Source organism: Salvelinus fontinalis, chromosome 20 (assembly GCF_029448725.1).
Source record: "Salvelinus fontinalis isolate EN_2023a chromosome 20, ASM2944872v1, whole genome shotgun sequence".
Lineage (NCBI taxonomy): Eukaryota > Metazoa > Chordata > Actinopteri > Salmoniformes > Salmonidae > Salvelinus > Salvelinus fontinalis.
The window spans coordinates 41386057-41406205 of NC_074684.1; the positions used below are offsets into that span (position 1 = coordinate 41386057).

A 20149-nucleotide genomic window follows, 5' to 3' on the forward strand; every position below is an offset into this window, starting at 1 on the left:
ATGAGGAGGGGGATGAGGACAAGGATGAGGACAAGGATGAGGACAAGGACAAGGAGGGGGATGAGGACAAGGATGAGGACAAGGACGAGGACAAGGACAAGGAGGGGGACAAGGACGAGGACAAGGAGGGGGATGAGGACAAGGATGAGGCCAAGGACGAGGACAAGGACGAGGACAAGGACGAGGACAAGGAGGGGGACAAGGATGAGGACAAGGATGAGGACAAGCACAAGGATGAGGACAAGGATGAGGACAAGGACGAGGACAAGGACGAGGACAAGGAGGGGGACAAGGACGAGGACAAGGACGAGGACGAGGATGAGGACAAGGAGGGGGACAAGGATGAGGACAAGGATGAGGACAAGGTTGAGGACAAGGATGAGGACAAGGAGGGGGATGAGGACAAGGATGAGGACAAGGACGAGGACAAGGAGGGGGATGAGGACAAGGATGAGGACAAGGATGAGGACAAGGACGAGTACAAGGACGAGGACAAGGAGAGGGTTGAGGACAAGGATGAGGACAAGGATGAGGACAAGGACGAGGACAAGGACGAGGACAAGGATGAGGACAAGGACGAGGACAAGGAGGGGGATGAGGACAAGGATGAGGACAAGGATGAGGACAAGGACGAGGACAAGGACGAGGACGAGGATGAGGACAAGGAGGGGAACAAGGATGAGGACAAGGATGAGGACAAGGATGAGGACAAGGATGAGGACAAGGATGAGGACAAGGAGGGGGACAAGGATGAGGACAAGGATGAGGACAAGGAGGGGGATGAGGACAAGGAGGAGGACAAGGATGAGGACAAGGATGAGGACAAGGATGAGGACAAGGAGGGGGATGAGGACAAGGATGAGGACAAGGACGAGGACAAGGATGAGGACAAGGAGGGGGACAAGGATAAGGACAAGGATGAGGACAACGACGAGGACGAGGACAAGGATGAGGACAAGGACGAGGACAAGGACGAGGACAAGGATGAGGACAAGGATGAGGACAAGGACGAGGACAAGGATGAGGACAAGGAAGGGGACAAGGATGAGGACAAGGATGAGGACAACGACGAGGACGAGGACAAGGATGAGGACAAGGACGAGGACGAGGACGAGGACAAGGATGAGGACGAGGACGAGGACAAGGATGAGGACAAGGACGAGGACAAGGACGAGGACAAGGATGAGGACAAGGAGGGGGATGAGGACAAGGATGAGGACAAGGACGAGGACAAGGATGAGGACAAGGAGGGGGACAAGGATGAGGACAGGGATGAGGACAACGACGAGGACGAGGACAAGGATGAGGACAAGGACGAGGACTAGGACGAGGACAAGGATGAGGACAAGGATGAGGACAAGGACGAGGACGAGGACGAGGACAAGGATGAGGACAAGGACGAGGACAAGGAGGGGGATGAGGACAAGGATGAGGACAAGGATGAGGACAAGGACGAGGACAAGGAGGGGGATGAGGACAAGGATGAGGACAAGGATGAGGACAAGGACGAGGACAAGGAGGGGGATGAGGACAAGGACGAGGACAAGGATGAGGACAAGGACGAGGACAAGGATGAGGACAAGGAGAGGGATGAGGACAAGGATGAGGACGAGGACAAGGGCGAGGACAAGGACTAGGACAAGGACGAGGACAAGGAGGGGGATGAGGACAAGGATGAGGACAAGGATGAGGACAAGGAGGGGGATGAGGACAAGGATGAGGACAAGGAGGGGGACAAGGATGAGGACAAGGATGAGGACAAGGATGAGAACAAGGACGAGGACGAGGACAAGGACGAGGACGAGGACAAGGATGAGGACAAGGACCATGACAAGGACGAGGACAAGGAGGGGGATGAGGACAAGGATGAGGACAAGGATGAGGACAAGGAGGGGGATGAGGACAAGGATGAGGACAAGGATGAGGACAAGGATGAGGACAAGGACGAGGACAAGGACGAGGACAAGGAGAGGGATGAGGACAAGGATGAGGACGAGGACAAGGACGAGGACAAGGAGAGGGATGAGGACAAGGATGAGGACAAGGATGAGGACAAGGATGAGGAAAAGGACGGGGACAAGGACGAGGACGAGTACAAGGATGAGGACAAGGATGGGGACAAGGAGGGGGACAAGGATGAGGACAAGGATGAGGACAAGGACGAGGACAAGGACGAGGACAAGGATGAGGACAAGGACGAGGACAAGGACGAGGACAAGGACGAGGACAAGGATGAGGACAAGGATGAGGACAAGGACGAGGACGAGGAGGGGGATGAGGACAAGGATGAGGACAAGGATGAGGACAAGGATGAGGACAAGAACAAGGATGAGGAAAATGATGAGGACAATGATGAGGACAAGGATGAGGACAAGGATGAGGACAAGGTCGAGGACGAGGAGGGGGATGAGGAGGGGGATGAGGACGAGGACAAGGATGAGGACAAGGACGAGGACAAGGACGAGGACAAGGAGGGGGACAAGGACAAGGAGGGGGACAAGGACAAGGAGGGGGATGAGGACAAGGATGAGGACAAGGATGAGGACAAGGATGAGGACAAGGATGAGGACAAGGACGAGGACAAGGATGAGGGCAAGGACGAGGACAAGGATGAGGACAAGGACGAGGACGAGGAGGGGGACAAGGACGAGGACAAGGAGGGGGACAAGGATGAGGACAAGGATGAGGACAAGGATGAGGACAAGGACGAGGAAAAGGACGAGGACGAGGATGAGGACAAGGAGGGGGACAAGGATGAGGACAAGGATGAGGACAAGGATGAGGACAAGGAGGGGGATGAGGACAAGGATGAGGACAAGGATGAGGACAAGGATGAGGACAAGGATGAGGACAAGCATGAGGACAAGGATGAGGACAAGGAGGGGGACAAGGAGGGGGACAAGGAGGGGGATGAGGACAAGGAGGGGGACAAGGATGAGGACAAGGAGGGGGACAAGGATGAGGACAAGGACGAGGACAAGGATGAGGACAAGGACGAGGACAAGGACGAGGACAAGGATGAGGACAAGGAGGGGGACAAGGATGAGGACAAGGATGAGGACAACGACAAGGACGAGGACAAGGATGAGGACAAGGACGAGGACGAGGACGAGGACAAGGATGAGGACAAGGACCAGGACAAGGACGAGGACAAGGATGAGGACAAGGAGGGGGATGAGGACAAGGATGAGGACAAGGACGGGGACAAGGAGGGGGACAAGGATGAGGACAAGGACGAGGACAAGGACGAGGACAAGGATGAGGACAAGGACGAGGACAAGGACGAGGACAAGGACGAGGACAAGGATGAGGACAAGGATGAGGACAAGGACGAGGACGAGGAGGGGGATGAGGACAAGGATGAGGACAAGGATGAGGACAAGGATGAGGACAAGAACAAGGATGAGGACAATGATGAGGACAATGATGAGGACAAGGATGAGGACAAGGATGAGGACAAGGTCGAGGACGAGGAGGGAGATGAGGAGGGGGATGAGGACGAGGACAAGGATGAGGACAAGGACGAGGACAAGGACGAGGACAAGGAGGGGGACAAGGACAAGGAGGGGGACAAGGACAAGGAGGGGGATGAGGACAAGGATGAGGACAAGGATGAGGAAAAGGATGAGGACAAGGATGAGGACAAGGACGAGGACAAGGATGAGGGCAAGGACGAGGACAAGGATGAGGACAAGGACGAGGACGAGGAGGGGGACAAGGACGAGGACAAGGAGGGGGACAAGGATGAGGACAAGGATGAGGACAAGGATGAGGACAAGGACGAGGAAAAGGACGAGGACGAGGATGAGGACAAGGAGGGGGACAAGGATGAGGACAAGGATGAGGACAAGGATGAGGACAAGGAGGGGGATGAGGACAAGGATGAGGACAAGGATGAGGACAAGGATGAGGACAAGGATGAGGACAAGCATGAGGACAAGGATGAGGACAAGGAGGGGGACAAGGAGGAGGACAAGGAGGGGGATGAGGACAAGGAGGGGGACAAGGATGAGGACAAGGAGGGGGACAAGGATGAGGACAAGGACGAGGACAAGGATGAGGACAAGGACGAGGACAAGGACGAGGACAAGGATGAGGACAAGGAGGGGGACAAGGATGAGGACAAGGATGAGGACAAGGACGAGGACGAGGACAAGGACGAGGACGAGGACAAGGATGAGGACAAGGATGAGGACAACGACGAGGACGAGGACAAGGATGAGGACAAGGACGAGGACGAGGACGAGGACGAGGACGAGGACAAGGATGAGGACAAGGATGAGGACGAGGACGAGGACGAGGACAAGGATGAGGACAAGGACGAGGACAAGGACGAGGACAAGGAGGGGGATGAGGACAAGGATGAGGACAAGGATGAGGACAAGGACCAGGACAAGGACGAGGACAAGGATGAGGACAAGGAGGGGGATGAGGACAAGGATGAGGACAAGGACGGGGACAAGGAGGGGGACAAGGATGAGGACAAGGATGAGGACAACGACGAGGACGAGGACAAGGATGAGGACAAGGACGAGGACGAGGACGAGGACAAGGATGAGGACAAGGATGAGGACAAGGACGAGGACGAGGACGAGGACAAGGATGAGGACAAGGACGAGGACAAGGACGAGGACAAGGAGGGGGATGAGGACAAGGATGAGGACAAGGATGAGGACAAGGATGAGGACAAGGACGAGGACAAGGAGGGGGATGAGGACAAGGATGAGGACAATGACGAGGACAAGGAGGGGGATGAGGACAAGGATGAGGACAAGGATGAGGACAAGGACGAGGACAAGGACGAGGACAAGGAGAGGGATGAGGACAAGGACGAGGACAAGGACGAGGACAAGGAGAGGGATGAGGACAAGGATGAGGACGAGGACAAGGACGAGGACAAGGAGAGGGACGAGGACAAGGATTAGGACGAGGACAAGGATGAGGACAAGGACGAGGACAAGGACGAGGACAAGGAGGGGGATGAGGACAAGGATGAGGACAAGGATGAGGACAAGGAGGGGGATGAGGACAAGGATGAGGACAAGGAGGGGGACAAGGATGAGGACAAGGATGAGGACAAGGATGAGGACAAGGACGAGGACGAGGACAAGGACGAGGACGAGGACAAGGATGAGGACAAGGACGATGACAAGGACGAGGACAAGGAGGGGGATGAGGACAAGGATGAGGACAAGGATGAGGACAAGGAGGGGGATGAGGACAAGGATGAGGACAAGGATGAGGACAAGGACGAGGACAAGGAGGGGGATGAGGACAAGGATGAGGACAAGGATGAGGACAAGGACGAGGACAAGGACGAGGACAAGGGGAGGGATTAGGACAAGGATGAGGACGAGTACAAGGACGAGGACAAGGAGAGGGATGAGGACAAGGATGAGGACAAGGATGAGGACAAGGACGAGGACAAGGATGAGGACAAGGACGAGGACAAGGATGAGGACAAGGACAAGGACAAGGAGGGGGATGAGGACAAGGATGAGTACAAGGATGAGGACAAGGAGGGGGACAAGGAGGGGGACAAGGACGAGGACAAGGATGAGGACAAGGACGGGGACAAGGACGAGGACAAGGACGAGGACAATGACAAGGACGAGGACAAGGATGAGGACAAGGATGAGGACAAGGACGAGGACAAGGAGGGGGATGAGGACAAGGATGAGGACAAGGAGGGGGACAAGGACGAGGACAAGGATGAGGACAAGGAGGGGGACAAGGACGAGGACAAGGATGAGGACAATGACGAGGACAAGGACGAGGACAAGGATGAGGACAAGGACAAGGATGAGGACAAGGACGAGGACAAGGAGGGGGACAAGGATGAGGACAAGGAGGGGGACAAGGAGGGGGACAAGGACGAGGACAAGGATGAGGACAAGGAAGGGGACAAGGAGCGGGACAAGGATGAGGACAAGGATGAGGACAAAGACGAGGACAAGTACAAGGAGTGGGGAGAGGATGAGGGACGAGGAAGAGGAGGAAGGAGAACAATCACAGATGAGATCCGTGCCACATTGATCAACCGTGGTTTGAGTTTCAGGTAGGCTGGGTAGAGGGTCCAGCCTAAGCCGATACACTGCAGCAAGTGTCTTCCGGAACTTTCTAAATGAGAACAGAACCTACCCTCTATACCATGCTACTGTACATACAGCACTGCAGCACTTGCAGAACTACAGTAATATTTAATTTTACTTTTAATTCATTCATGAAAGAAGTCTTGCACCCAAACCTCACATTGTGTTTTTTTTCTTCAGTATTGCTAGACGGAGGAAGAAACCGCCTGTTCACAGCAGAGCAGGAACAACACATAGTGAATACGATCATTTCAAACACGTTGGCGACAACTGCAACACCACATCATCACTGACACAACAGTAACAGAAATAAGGGTGAGTTTTTCCTCACTTGGCCGTCTCCTGAAACACCGTCAGATTCGTACGATGCAATTCTACAGAGTAACACCCGAGTCAAATTCTGACAGAGAGAAACAACTGCGCTATGAATACGTAGAATGAATAAGCTGTACTATCCTGTCGTTGGTATTCCACTGTATGTGTTACATATTGACTGCTCTATGTCTATTCATAATGTTTTGTCTCGTCTGTTTCAGAGAGTTATGGAGTTTCGTCTTCATTGATGAGGTCGGCTTTAGCCAAAACAAGACGCTTTCGGCTTTGGAAGGTATACGAGATCGCCAACCCAAACCAACACCCTTCTCCAGGCGATAGACGAGGGGAACCAGGGTTGGATAGACGAGGGGAACCAGGGTTGGATACGTCACCAACACATATCCCTTCTCCAAGCGATTGACGAGGGGAACCAGGGTTGGATACGCCACCAACACATATCCCTTCTCCAGGCGATAGACGAGGGGAACCAGGGTTGGATACGTCACTCCATACGCTACTTCGAGCCAGAGAGAACATCGCTTGTCTGCTGTGGCCAGACCCAAATAGGAGACAGGATACCCTTCCCAGCTAGCTAGTTCAGTCATTTCAGTCAGTTGAGCCCTTCCCTAACTGGTCTTTTCTTTACAGTAACCTATTTGTTTATCTTCTACTGTATTTGTATTTGTTTTTGTTTTGCAACTGTCCAAAACTGTGATACACTATATTAATATACTACAGGCAGACAGAAAGACACACTATAGACAGACAGACAGACAAATACAGTACGGTAGCTGATAAAGTCCAAAACTGTGATACACTATATTAATACACTACAGGCAGACAGAAAGACACTCTACAGACAGACAGACAGACAGATACAGTACGGTAGCTGATAAAGTCCAAAACTGTGATACACTATATTAATATACTACAGGCAGACAGAAAGACACACTATAGACAGACAGACAGACAAATACAGTACGGTAGCTGATAAAGTCCAAAACTGTGATACACTATATTAATATACTACAGGCAGACAGAAAGACACACTATAGACAGACAGACAGACAGATACAGTACGGTAGCTGATAAAGCAGAATTCAGGTCACATAAACTGTATATATTCAGCATATGATGTAAGTCTGAAGTTTACATACACCTCAGCCAAATACATTTAAACTCAGTTTTTAACAATTCCTGACATTTAATCCTAGTTAAAAAAATCCCTGTTTTAGGTCAGTTAGGATCACCACTTTCTTTTAAGAATGTGAAATGTCAGAATAATAGCAGAGATAATTATTTATTTCAGCTTTTATTTCTTTCATCACATTCCCAGTGGATCAGAAGTTTACATACACCCAATTAGTATTTGGTTGCATTACCTTTAAATTGTTTAACTTGGGTCAAACGTTTCGGGTAGCCTTCCACAAGCTTCCCATTTGCGACCAAGCTTTAACTTCCTGACTGATGTCTTGGGATGTTGCTTCAATATATCCACATCATTTCCCCTCCTCATAGTTTGTTAACAAGAAATGTGTGGATTGTGAATATAAATATGTGGTTGAAAAACGGGTTGTAATGACTCCAACATGTGTGTGTGTAAACTTCCGACTTCAACTGTAGTTTGTATGAGTGTGTGTTTAGTGTGTGTGTTTATTGTGTGTTTAGTGTGTGTGTGTGTGTTTAGTGCTTGTATGTTTTGTGTTTAAATCACACACACACACCCTTCAACTGCTCTCTGAACTGTTAAATCACACTGAGACTTATAACTAAATATTTAATCTATCGCCTTCTCCTCTTATCTTCCAATCCCTTTCCTCCTCTCTCTCTCTCTCTCTCTCTCGGGAATTGTTTTAACACCATCATACCAGGGGCCTCCCGGGTGGCGCAGTGGTCTAGGTCAATGCATCGCAGTGCTAGCTGCGCCACCAGACACTCTGGGTTCGCGCCCAGGCTCTGTCGCAGCCGGCCGAGACCAGGAGGTCCGTGGGGCAACGCACAATTGTTCTAGCGTCGTCCGGGTTAGGGAGGGTTTGGCCGGTAGGGATATCCTTGTCTCATCGAGCACTAGCGACTCCTGTGTCGGGCTGGGTGCAGTGCGCGCTAACCGAGGGGGGCGGTGCACGGTGTTTCCTCCAACACATTGGTGCGGCTGGCTTCCGGGTTGGAGGCGCGCTGTGTTAAGAAGCAGTGCGGCTTGGTTGGGTTGTGCTTCGGAGGACGCATGGCTTTCGACCTTCGTCTCTCCCGAGCCCGTACGGGAGTTGTAGCGATGATTTGTAGCGACAAATGGATACCACGAAATTGGGGAGAAAAGGGGGTAAAAATTCACCAAAAAAATTAATAAAAATAAATCATACCAATGATCATTTTGCTATTTGCTATTTTGAATTTTAAGATGCCTTCAAGTATCAAACAAGAATAAATCAGTAATTATTTGATGAAAAATTACTTTTTAATGTCTCATTGGTAGTATAATCTTGATCGCATATCCTCCATTTTGCTTTCCAGTGATTGCACGTTGGCCAATGGCAGTGGAAGTTTAAGAAAACTCGCTCAACCTCCGGCCCCTTTTTCTCTATCTTTTTTCTTCAGGCAAAAAAAAAGATTTGTTCCCGAGAAAGCAGTATATCCTTCGCGTCGGACTCGTTAAAGTAAAAATATTCTGCCAGTCCGTGGTGATTAATCACTGTTCTGATGTTCAGAAGTTATTTTCGGTCATAAGAGACGTATTTAAAAAAGTTCAAAAATAAGTTAAAAACAACGTGAATAAACAAACATTCAAAAAACATTTTTTAAAGGAAGAGATATATTTGTCATATATTTAACATCTTGGTACTTTAACATTTTTGGTACTATACAGTCTCCACATCAGAATACGAATTTGATCTTAACTGACTTTCCTAGTTAAATAAAGATAAAATAACAAAAAATATATACATAAACATATACAGTGCTTTTTCCAAATTTGTGTTACGTTACTAAATTATTCTAAAATGGATTACATTTTTATTTTCCCTCATCAATCTACACACAATACCACATAATGACAAAGCAAAAACAGATTTTTGGGGAGGTAACGTTTTGCAAATTTACACACGTTACCGGTCAAAAGTTTTCGAACACATAAGCATTCCAGGGATTTTCTTTATTTTCACTATTTTAGTAGCCAGCAAAGTGTTAAACAAATCAAAATATATTTATTTTATTATATATATATTATATATATTATATATATACATATTATTATTATATTATATATTATATTTCATATTTGAGATTCTTCAAATAAACACCCTTTGCATTGATGACAGCTTTGCATACTCTTGGCATTCTTTCAACCAGCTTTACCTGGAATGCATTTCCAACAGTCTTAAAGGAGTTCCTACATATGCTGAGCACTTGTTGGCTGCTTTTCCTTCACTCTTTGGTCCATCTCATCCCAAACCATCTCAATTGGGTTGAGGACAGGGGATTGTGGAGGCCAGGTCATCTGTTGCAGCACTCCACCACGCGCCTTCTTGGTAAAATAGCCCTTGCCCAGCCTGGAGGTGGGGTCAATGTCCTGTTGAAAATCAAATGATAGTCACACTAAGCCATAATCAGATTGGATGGCGTATCACTGCAGAATGCTGTGGTAGCCATGCTGGTTAACCTCTCTTGGGTACGTGAGACGTTAGCGTCCCACCTCTTCAACAGCCAGTGAAACTGCTGGGCGCCAAATTCAAATACAGAAATACTCATTATAAAAATTCAGAAAAAAAAACATATTTTACATACCTTACGATTATTTGAGAACATAGCCCACTAGACAAATCATTACAAACAGTAGCCAGTTAGGTAGAACAGTTACACATGTCAGAAATAGAGATAAAATTAATCCCTTACCTTTGATGATCTTCAAATGGTTGCACTCAGCAGACATTCATTGTAACGGTCCTGACCTGTTTTCTGTTGTTTTTGTATGTGTTTATGGTCAGGGCGTGTGTTTTGGGTGGGCAGTCTATGTTTTCTGTTTTTATGTTGGTTTTGGGTTGCCTGGTATGGCTCTTAATTAGAGGCAGGTGGTTTGCGTTTTCCTCTAATTAAGAGTCATATTTAGGTAGGGTGTTCTCACTGTTTGTTTGTGGGTGATTGTCTTCCGTGTCGTCGAATGTTTGTACCATACGGGACTGTTTGGCTGTTCGTTTCGTTTTGATGTAGTCTGTTCCTGTCCGTGAGTTTTACGTTAGTTATGTAAGTTCATGTTCAGGTTTTTCGTCTACGTCGTTTTCTTGTTTTGTATTTTGAAAGTGTTTTGTTTTTCGTGTTGCCATCGTCGTTTCAAATAAAAAGATGGCTTATTTCCCTAATGCTGCATTTTGGTCCACTGATCCTTCTCTCCTCTCCTCATCCGAGGATGAGGAGAACGTCAGCCCTTACATTCATTTACTCAATAAATGTTTATTTTGTTCGATAAAGTCTCTTTATACCCAAAAATCTCAGTTTTGTTCATGCGTTTCCTTCAGTAATCCACAGGCTCAAATGCAGTCAAAACAGGAAGACAAAAAAAAATCCAAATTGTATCCGTAAAGTTCATAGAAACATGTCAAACGATGTTTATATTTAAACCTCAGGTTGTTTTTAGCCTAAATAATCGATAATATTTCACCCGGATAAGAACGTCGTCAATATAAAAGGTAAACAAGAAACGCACTCTCTCGGTCGGGCGCATGAAAAAGCTCCATGACACTTTAGGCTCCACTCATTCTGACCACTCTTCCTTCCTCATTTTTCAGAATACAAGACTGAAACAATTTCTAAAGACTGTTGACATCTAGTGGAAGGCATAGAAACTGCATGTTGAGTCCTAAGTCAATGGATACTGTAATGGCATTGAATAGAAAACTACAAAACCCCCCCAACAAAACTACTTCCTGAATGGAATTTTCTCACGTTTTTGCCTGCAAAATCAGTTATGTTATACTCACAGACACTATTTTAACAGTTCTGGAATATAACGTCTACCAGTTATATGCATATCATATCGTCTGGGCCCGAGAAACAGGCAGTTTAATTTGGGCATGCATTTCATCCAAAATTCCGAACGCTGCCCCCTACCCTAGAGAAGTTAAGTTGCAAAAAAACCTAAAAGCAGATTTACCTAACTCAGTGGAGATGAAAGTTATAATCTCTGAGACCATGTCTGGTGTCTTGTCTGGAAGTAACCGATGTGAAATGGCTAGCTAGTTAGCGGTGGTGCGCGCTAATAGCCTTTCAAACGGTGACGTCACTCGCTTTGAGACCTTGAAGTAGTGGTTCCCCTTGCTCTGCAAGGCTTTTTTGGAGCGATGGGTAACGATGCTTCATGGGTGACTGTTGTTGATGTGTGCAGAGAGTCCCTGGTCCGCGCCCGGGTCGGGGCGAGGGGACGGACTAAAGTTAAACTGTTACATTAACAACGTAGTGAGGAACAATTGAAGTGGGCTTCAAAGAGGGCAACATTCTTTTTACCTTAGTTTTTATATAACATTTTATTCTTTTTTTTATTTGGTGATATTTCGTGATATTTCGTGATATCTATTTGCGATCCAATTACGATCTTTTCTCATTGCTGCCATTCCCCAACGGGCCACTGGAGAGGCGAAGGTTGAGTCATGTGTCCTCCGAAATATGACCTGCCGCGAAGCACATCTATTTATCAATTTCCTGAAACACCAATCATCTACAGAATCAGCTATCCTAGCCTTGGCCCAGGGTTGATTTCTTATCATAATATGATGTGGAAGTTTTATAGAGATCCAAGGATTAGTTCTATTTTTAACTCTAATGCATTTAAAGGGGGCATTTTGTAAAAATAGAAGAGAAAAGTTCTAGAGCCAATTCAGGGTCAGGCTGAGCGCAGAATAGAGCTGGGCAATATGGACAAAACTCTATATCGTCATGAATGTAAGTATTTTGCTCAACAATAATCATTAAAACAAAACATATATATTTTTAATGGACAGTCACTTTACATTAGCGGCACTTCACATCTAGGCTGTATGATTCACTTCCTGGTGAAGTGGGAACGAAAAACACTTAGCTAGATTCCTAACTCCAAATAGGATTTTGTTGCTAGATGGCCAAACAGGTTAATTGATTCATCTATCAGTAAATGTAGGCGAATTGATTAATATATTAGTAAATCTAGGCAAATTAATTAATATATTAGTAAATATAGGCTAATTGATTCATCTTTCAGTAAATGTAGATTAATTAATTAATCTATTTGTAAACGTAGGCTATTTGAATAATCTATCAGTAAATGTAGGCTAATTGATTCATCATTCAGTAAATGTAGGTTAATTGATTAATATATTAGTAAATGTAGGCAAATTAATAAATATATTAGTAAACGTAGGCTAATTGATTCATCATTCAGTAAATGTAGGGTAATTGATTCATCTATTGGTAAACGTAGGCTAATTGATTCATCTATCAGTAAATGTAGGCAAATTGATTAATCTTTCAGTAAATGTAGGCTAATTGATAAATCTAATAGTAAATGAAGGTTAATTGATTAATCTATTAGTACATGACGGCTTATTAATTCATATATTAGTATATGTAGGCTAATGTCCTACAAAAACCATTCCAGCGCTAGACCTAGGCTCCTTGGTGTAGGCCGTTTCACTGCAATGGCGCTCTGCTCTGCGGGCACATCAAATGCAGAGGCCTACTACAGCCTATATTAAGAGGTGAGAAATAAATGATTTACTCACTGAAAGTTGTGACTCTCCTCTCTGTAACTAAAACAACAGTAGTGGCTTTGAAAACTGGATTTTTTTCCCAGTTTTTCAAATGCATTTTGAGCAACAGTCATATGCTTGTGCTTCTCAGAATGCATCTCTCTCTGCTCTGTACTTATTAGAATACATCTCTCCCTGCTCTGGTGCTATTATAATGCATCTCTCCCTGCTGTGGTGCTATTATAATGCATCTCTCCCTGCTCTGTGCTTATTATAATGCATCTCTCCCTGCTTTGTGCTTATTATAATACATCTCTCCCTGCTCTGTGCTTATTATAATGCATCTCTCCCTGCTCTGTGATTATTATAATACATCTCTCCCTGCTCTGTGCTTATTATAATACATCTCTCCCTGCTCTGTGCTTATTATAATACATCTCTCCCTGCTCTGTACTTATTATAATACATCTCTCCCTGCTCTGTGCTTATTACAGTGCATCTCTCCTTGCTCTGTGCTTCTCAGAACGCGTCTCACCCTGCTCTGTGTCACAGTTGATGTCATTAATAAAGACACCACTCAATAAGCAGCTGTGGGCTATTTGTCAAAATTAGATCAATCAGCTGAGATTGACTTTCTGACATGAATCCATGTAGGTTTGGAGATGAGTTGAGTTGAGGTTAAAGTCAATACAAATGTTATCCAAATGATCAGAGGCAGGGGTAAATCGATCCAGGTTAAAATCTCCTCAAATAATTAATTCAGATGAGGTTTTAAATATTCAGAAATAGTATCTACAGCATCTGCCAGTGCAGCAGGGGGGGGGACGGTAAATCCCAACTACAAACACATTATTATTTTGGCGTAAGGCCACATGTATAGCCAGACACTTAGAGAACACGATGCCACTAGAGTCTATTTCAGATACAGTGCCTTCTGATAGTATTCAGACCCCTTGACTTTTTCCACATTTTGTTGCGTTAGAGCCGTATTCTAAAATGGATTAAGTACAAAAAAATCCTCAGCAATCTACACACAATTCCCCATAATGACATCACAATACCCCATAATGACATCACAATACCCCATAATGACAAAGCGAAAACAGGATTTTAGAAAATGTTCCTTATTTACATAGGTCTCAGACCCTTTGCTATGACACACACACACACAATTGAGGTCAGGTGCATCCTCATTCCATTGATCATCCTTGAGATGTTTCTACAACTTGATTGGAGTCCACCTGTGGTAAATTCAATCGATTTGACATGATTTAGAAAGGCACACACCCAACTATATAAGGTCCCACAGTTGACAGTGCATTTCAGAGCAAAACGAAAGCCATGAGGTCGAAGGAATTGTCCGTAGAGCTCAGAGACAGGATTGTGTTAAAGAACAGATCTGGGGAAGGGTACCAAGAAATGTCTGCAGCACTGAAGGTCCCCGAAAACACATTGGCCTCCATCATTCTTAAATGGAAGAAGTTTGGAACCACAAAGACTCTTCCTAGAGCTGGCCGCCCATTTAAACTGAACCATCGGGGAGAAAGGCCTTGATCAGGGAAGTGACCAAGAACCCGAGGATCACTCTGACAGAGCTCCAGATTTCCTCTGTGGAGATGGGAGAACCTTCCAGAAGGACAACCATCTCTGCAGCACTCCAGCAAACAGGCCTTTATGGTTGAGTGGCCAGACGGAAGCCTCTCCTTAGTAAAAGGCACATGACAGCCCTCTTGGAGTTTGCCAAAAGGCACCTAATGACTCTCAGACCATGAGAAACAAGATTCTCTGGTCTGATGAAACCAAGATTGACCTCTTTGGCCTGAGTGCCAAGCGTCACGTCTGGAGGAAACCTGGAATTATCACAAGGGTGAAACATGGTGGTAGCAGCATCATGCTGTTGGGATGTTTTTCAGTGGCAGGGACAGAGAGACTAGTCAGGATCAAGGCAAAGATGAAAGGAGCAAACTACAGAGAGATCCTTGATGAAAACCTGCTCCAGACCTCAGACTGGGGCAAAGGTTCACCTTCCAACATGACAATGACCCAAAGCACACTGCCAAGACAACGCAGGAGTGGCAGCGGGACAAGTCTTTGAATGTCCTTGAGAGATGTTGTAGAGGGAGCACAGATTCCTTCCTGTTTTGAGAGAGGGGTAGAGGGAACACAGATTCCTGCCTGTTTTGAGAGAGGGGTAGAGGGAACACAGATTCCTGCCTGTTTTGAGAGAGGGGTAGAGGGAACACAGATTCCTGCCTGTTTTGAGAGAGGGGTAGAGGGAACACAGATTCCTGCCTGTTTTGAGAGAGGGGTAGAGAGAGGTAGAGGGAACACAGATTCCTGCCTGTTTTGAGAGAGAGGTAGGGAGAGGTAGAGAGGGGTAGAGAGGGGTAGAGAGAGGTAGAGGGAACACAGATTCCTGCCTGTTTTGAGAGAGAGGTAGGGAGAGGTAGAGAGGGGTAGAGAGGGGTAGAGAGAGGTAGAGGGAACACATATTCCTGCCTGTTTTGAGAGAGGGGTAGAGAGGGGTAGAGAGGCAACACAGATTCCTGCCTGTTTTGAGAGAGGGGTAGAGAGGGGTAGAGAGAGGTATAGGGAGCACAGATTCCTGCCTGTTTTGAGAGAGGGGTAGAGAGAAGTAGAGAGAGGTAGAGGGAACACAGATTCCTGCCTGTTTTGAGAGAGGGGTAGAGAGGGGTAGAGAGAGGTAGAGGGAGCACAGATTCCTGCCTGGTTTGAGAGAGGGGTAGTGGGAACACAGATTCCTGCCTGTTTTGAGAGAGGGGTCGAGGGAACACAGATTCCTGCCTGTTTTGAGAGAGGGGTAGAGAGAGGTAGAGGGGGGTAGAGGGGGGTAGAGAGGGGTAGAGAGCTGTAGAGGTAGTAGAGAGGTAGTAGAGAGGTAGTAGAGAGGTAGTAGAGAGGGGGTAGAGAGGGGGTAGAGGGAGGGTTAGAGGGAGGGGTAGAGAGAGAAAGAGATGGGTAGAGAGTGGTAGAGAGAGGTAGAGAGGGGTAGAGAGAGATAGAATGGGGCTAGAGAGAGATAGAGAGGGGTAAAGGGTGGTAGAGGGCGGTAGACAGAGTTAGAGAAGGGTATAGAGGGGTCGAGAGGGGTAGAGAGGAGTAGAGAGAGGTAGAGGGGGGTAGAGAGGGCTAGAGAGGAGTAGAGAGAGGTAGAGGGGGGTAGAGAGGGGTAGAGAGAGGTAGATTGGGGCTAGAGAGAGATAGAGAGGAGTAGAGAGAGGTAGAGGGGGGTCGAGAGGGGTAGAGAGGGGTGGAGAGAGGTAGAGGGGGGTCGAGAGGGGTAGAGAGAGATAGAGAGGGGTAGAGAGGGGTAGAGAGAGGTAGAGAGGGGTAGAGAGGAGTAGAGAGAGGTAGAGGGGGGTAGAGAGGGGTAGAGAGGAGTAGAGAGAGGTAGAGGGGGGTAGAGGGGGGTAGAGAGAGAGAATGGGGCAAGAGAGAGATAGAGAGGGGTAAAGAGGAGTAGAGGGGGGTAGCGGAGGAGTAGAGGGGGGTAGAGAGGAGTAGAGAGGAGTAGAGGGGGGTAGAGAGAGGTCGAGGGGGGTCGAGAGGGGTAGAGAGACGTAGAGGGGGGTAGAGAGAGGTAGAGGGGGTAGAGAGGAGTAGAGAGAGGTAGAGGGGGGTAGAGAAGGGTGGAGAGGAGTAGAGAGAGGTAGAGAGAGGTAGAGAGAGGTAGAGAGGAGTAGAGAGAGGTAGAGAGGAGTAGAGAGAGGTAGAGAGGAGTAGAGAGGAGTAGAGAGAGCAGAAAGTCGAGTGCTAAGGCTCACACATATTCATTAATATTCATTGTCCCGCTAGTGTCGTCCCTGGCGACCAGAACAATGAAGTTGCAGAGGTCACATACTTCAGAGAGAGCGAGAAAGAGAGAGATGGATGAAAAGAGAGAGAGCAGGACACATTTTGAAAGGAAAGAGAGGAGACTGAAGTGAATACCAACAGGGCAGCAGGCCAGATGGGTGTCTGAGGTTAGGATACCAACAGGCCAGAGGGTGTCTGAGGTTAGGATACCAACAGGCCAGAGAGGTGTCTGAGGTTAGGATACCAACAGGTCAGCAGGCCAGAGGGTGTCTGAGGTTAGGATACCAACAGGCCAGAGAGGTGTCTGAGGTTAGGATACCAACAGGTCAGCAGGCCAGAGGGTGTCTGAGGTTAGGATACCAACAGGCCAGAGAGGTGTCTGAGGTTAGAATACCAACAGTTCAGCAGGCCAGAGGGGTGTCTGAGGTTAGGATATCAACAGGCCAGAGGGGTGTCTGATATAGGATACCAACAGGCCAGAGGGGTGTCTGAGGTTAGGATATCAACAGGCCAGAGGGGTGTCTGATATAGGATACCAACAGGCCAGAAGGGTGTCTGAGGTTAGGATATCAACAGGCCAGAGGGGTGTCTGATATAGGATACCAACAGGCCAGAGGGGTGTCTGAGGTTAGGATACCAACAGGCCAGAGGGGTGTCTGAGGTTAGGATACCAACAGGCCAGAGGGTGTCTGAGGTTAGGATACCAACAGGCCAGAGTGGTGTCTGAGGTTAGGATACCAACAGGCCAGAGGGGTGTCTGAGGTTAGGATACCAACAGGCCAGAGGGGTGTCTGAGGTTAGGATACCAACAGGCCAGAGGGGTGTCTGAGGTTAGGATACCAACAGGCCAGAGTGGTGTCTGAGGTTAGGATACCAACAGGCCAGAGGGATGTCTGAGGTTAGGATACCAACAGGCCAGAGGGGTGTCTGATATAGGATACCAACAGGCCAGAGGGGTGTCTGAGGTTAGGATACCAACAGGCCAGAGGGGTGTCTGAGGTTAGGATAAAAACAGTTCAGCAGGCCAGAGTGGTGTCTGAGGTTAGGATACCAACAGGCCAGAGGGTGTCTGAGGTTAGGATACCAACAGGCCAGAGGGGTGTCTGATATAGGATACCAACAAGCCAGAGGGGTGTCTGAGGTTAGGATACCAACAGGCCAGAGGGTGTCTGATATAGGATACCAACAGGCCAGAGGGGTGTCTGATATAGGATACCAACAGGCCAGAGGGGTGTCTGATATAGGATACCAACAGACCAGAGGGGTGTCTGAGGTTAGGATACCAACAGGCCAGAGGGGTGTCTGAGGTTAGGATACCAACAGGCCAGAGGGGTGTCTGAGTTAGGATATCAACAGGCCAGAGGGGTGTCTGATGTAGGATACCAACAGGCCAGAGGGGTGTCTGATATAGGATACCAACAGGCCAGAGGGGTGTCTGAGGTTAGGATACCAACAGGCCAGAGGGGTGTCTGAGGTTAGGATACCAACAGGCCAGAGGGGTGTCTGAGGTTAGGATAAAAACAGTTCAGCAGGCCAGAGTGGTGTCTGAGGTTAGGATACCAACAGGCCAGAGGGTGTCTGAGGTTAGGATACCAACAGGCCAGAGGGGTGTCTGATATAGGATACCAACAGGCCAGAGGGGTGTCTGAGGTTAGGATACCAACAGGCCAGAGGGTGTCTGATATAGGATACCAACAGGCCAGAGGGGTGTCTGATATAGGATACCAACAGGCCAGAGGGGTGTCTGATATAGGATACCAACAGACCAGAGGGGTGTCTGAGGTTAGGATACCAACAGGCCAGAGGGGTGTCTGAGGTTAGGATACCAACAGGCCAGAGGGGTGTCTGAGTTAGGATATCAACAGGCCAGAGGGGTGTCTGATGTAGGATACCAACAGGCCAGAGGGGTGTCTGATATAGGATACCAACAGGCCAGAGGGGTGTCTGAGGTTAGGATACCAACAGGCCAGAGGGGTGTCTGAGGTTAGGATACCAACAGGCCAGAGGGGTGTCTGAGGTTAGGATACCAACAGGTCAGAGAGGTGTCTGAGGTTAGGATACCAACAGGTCAGAGAGGTGTCTGATGTTAGGATACCAACAGGCCAGAGGGTGTCTGAGGTTAGGATACCAACAGGTCAGAGAGGTGTCTGATGTTAGGATACCAGCAGGCCAGAGGGGTGTCTGAGGTTAGGATACCAACAGGCCAGAGGGGTGTCTAAGGTTAGGATACCAACAGGTCAGAGAGGTGTCTGAGGTTAGGATACCAGCAGGCCAGAGGGGTGTCTGAGGTTAGGATACCAACAGGCCAGAGGGGTGTCTGAGGTTAGAATACCAACAAGCCAGAGAGGTGTCTGATATAGGATACCAACAGGCCAGAGAGGTGTCTGAGGTTAGGATACCAACAGGCCAGAGAGGTGTCTGATATAGGATACCAACAGGCCAGAGAGGTGTCTGAGGTTAGGATACCAACAGGCCAGAGGGGTGTCTGAGGTTAGGATACCAACAGGCCAGAGTGTTGTCTGAGGTTAGGATACCAACAGGCCAGAGGGGTGTCTGAGGTTAGGATACCAGCAGGCCAGAGAAGTGTCTAATGTTAGGATACCAACAGGCCAGAGGGGTGTCTGAGGTTAGGATACCAACAGGCCAGAGTGTTGTCTGAGGTTAGGATACCAACAGGCCAGAGAGGTGTCTGAGGTTAGGATACCAACAGGTCAGAGAGGTGTCTGATGTTAGGATACCAGCAGGCCAGAGGGTGTCTGAGGAATTTTATTTTTTTCATTTATCCTTTATTCAATTAACTAGGCAAGTCAGTTAAGAACATATTATTTTGCGAGACAGAGATGAGATGATGAAGAGAGATTTGATTTGATTAGGATCTCTTTTAATCCTCATTTGGACTAATCTTCCCAGAGTCCTTAAACATAAAAATACAACTTATAATTGATCACATTTTTACATATAACACACTGTTACAAACAGACAAAATACACTGACATATTGACCAGATAAATACAGTCTAACAGTCTAAAATGATCGTTTGATTACTTCATAGGAATAGTTGGACAAAACCTTCCAATTTATTATATTTAAATGGTCCTAAAGTATCGTTTTAACTTACACTACTGTTCAAAAGTTTGGGGTCACTTAGAAATGTCCTTGTTTTTGAAAGAAAAGCAACAAATGTTTATCCATTAAAATAACATCAAATTGATCAGA

At 47.4% G+C, this 20149-nt stretch overlaps 1 protein-coding gene across 1 annotated transcript in view; it reads left to right on the top strand.

Moving 5' to 3' along the window:
• The window catches only part of LOC129817900 (fibroin heavy chain-like), a 158555-nt gene extending 151809 nt beyond the window's left edge, over positions 1-6746 (top strand). The window contains exons 3-4 of the mRNA XM_055873498.1: positions 5838-6058; positions 6629-6746. Of these exons, the coding sequence (XP_055729473.1) occupies positions 5838-6058; positions 6629-6746 (339 nt within the window). The remainder of the gene's footprint in view (positions 1-5837; positions 6059-6628) is intronic.
• The last annotated feature ends 13403 nt before the right edge of the window (positions 6747-20149 follow it).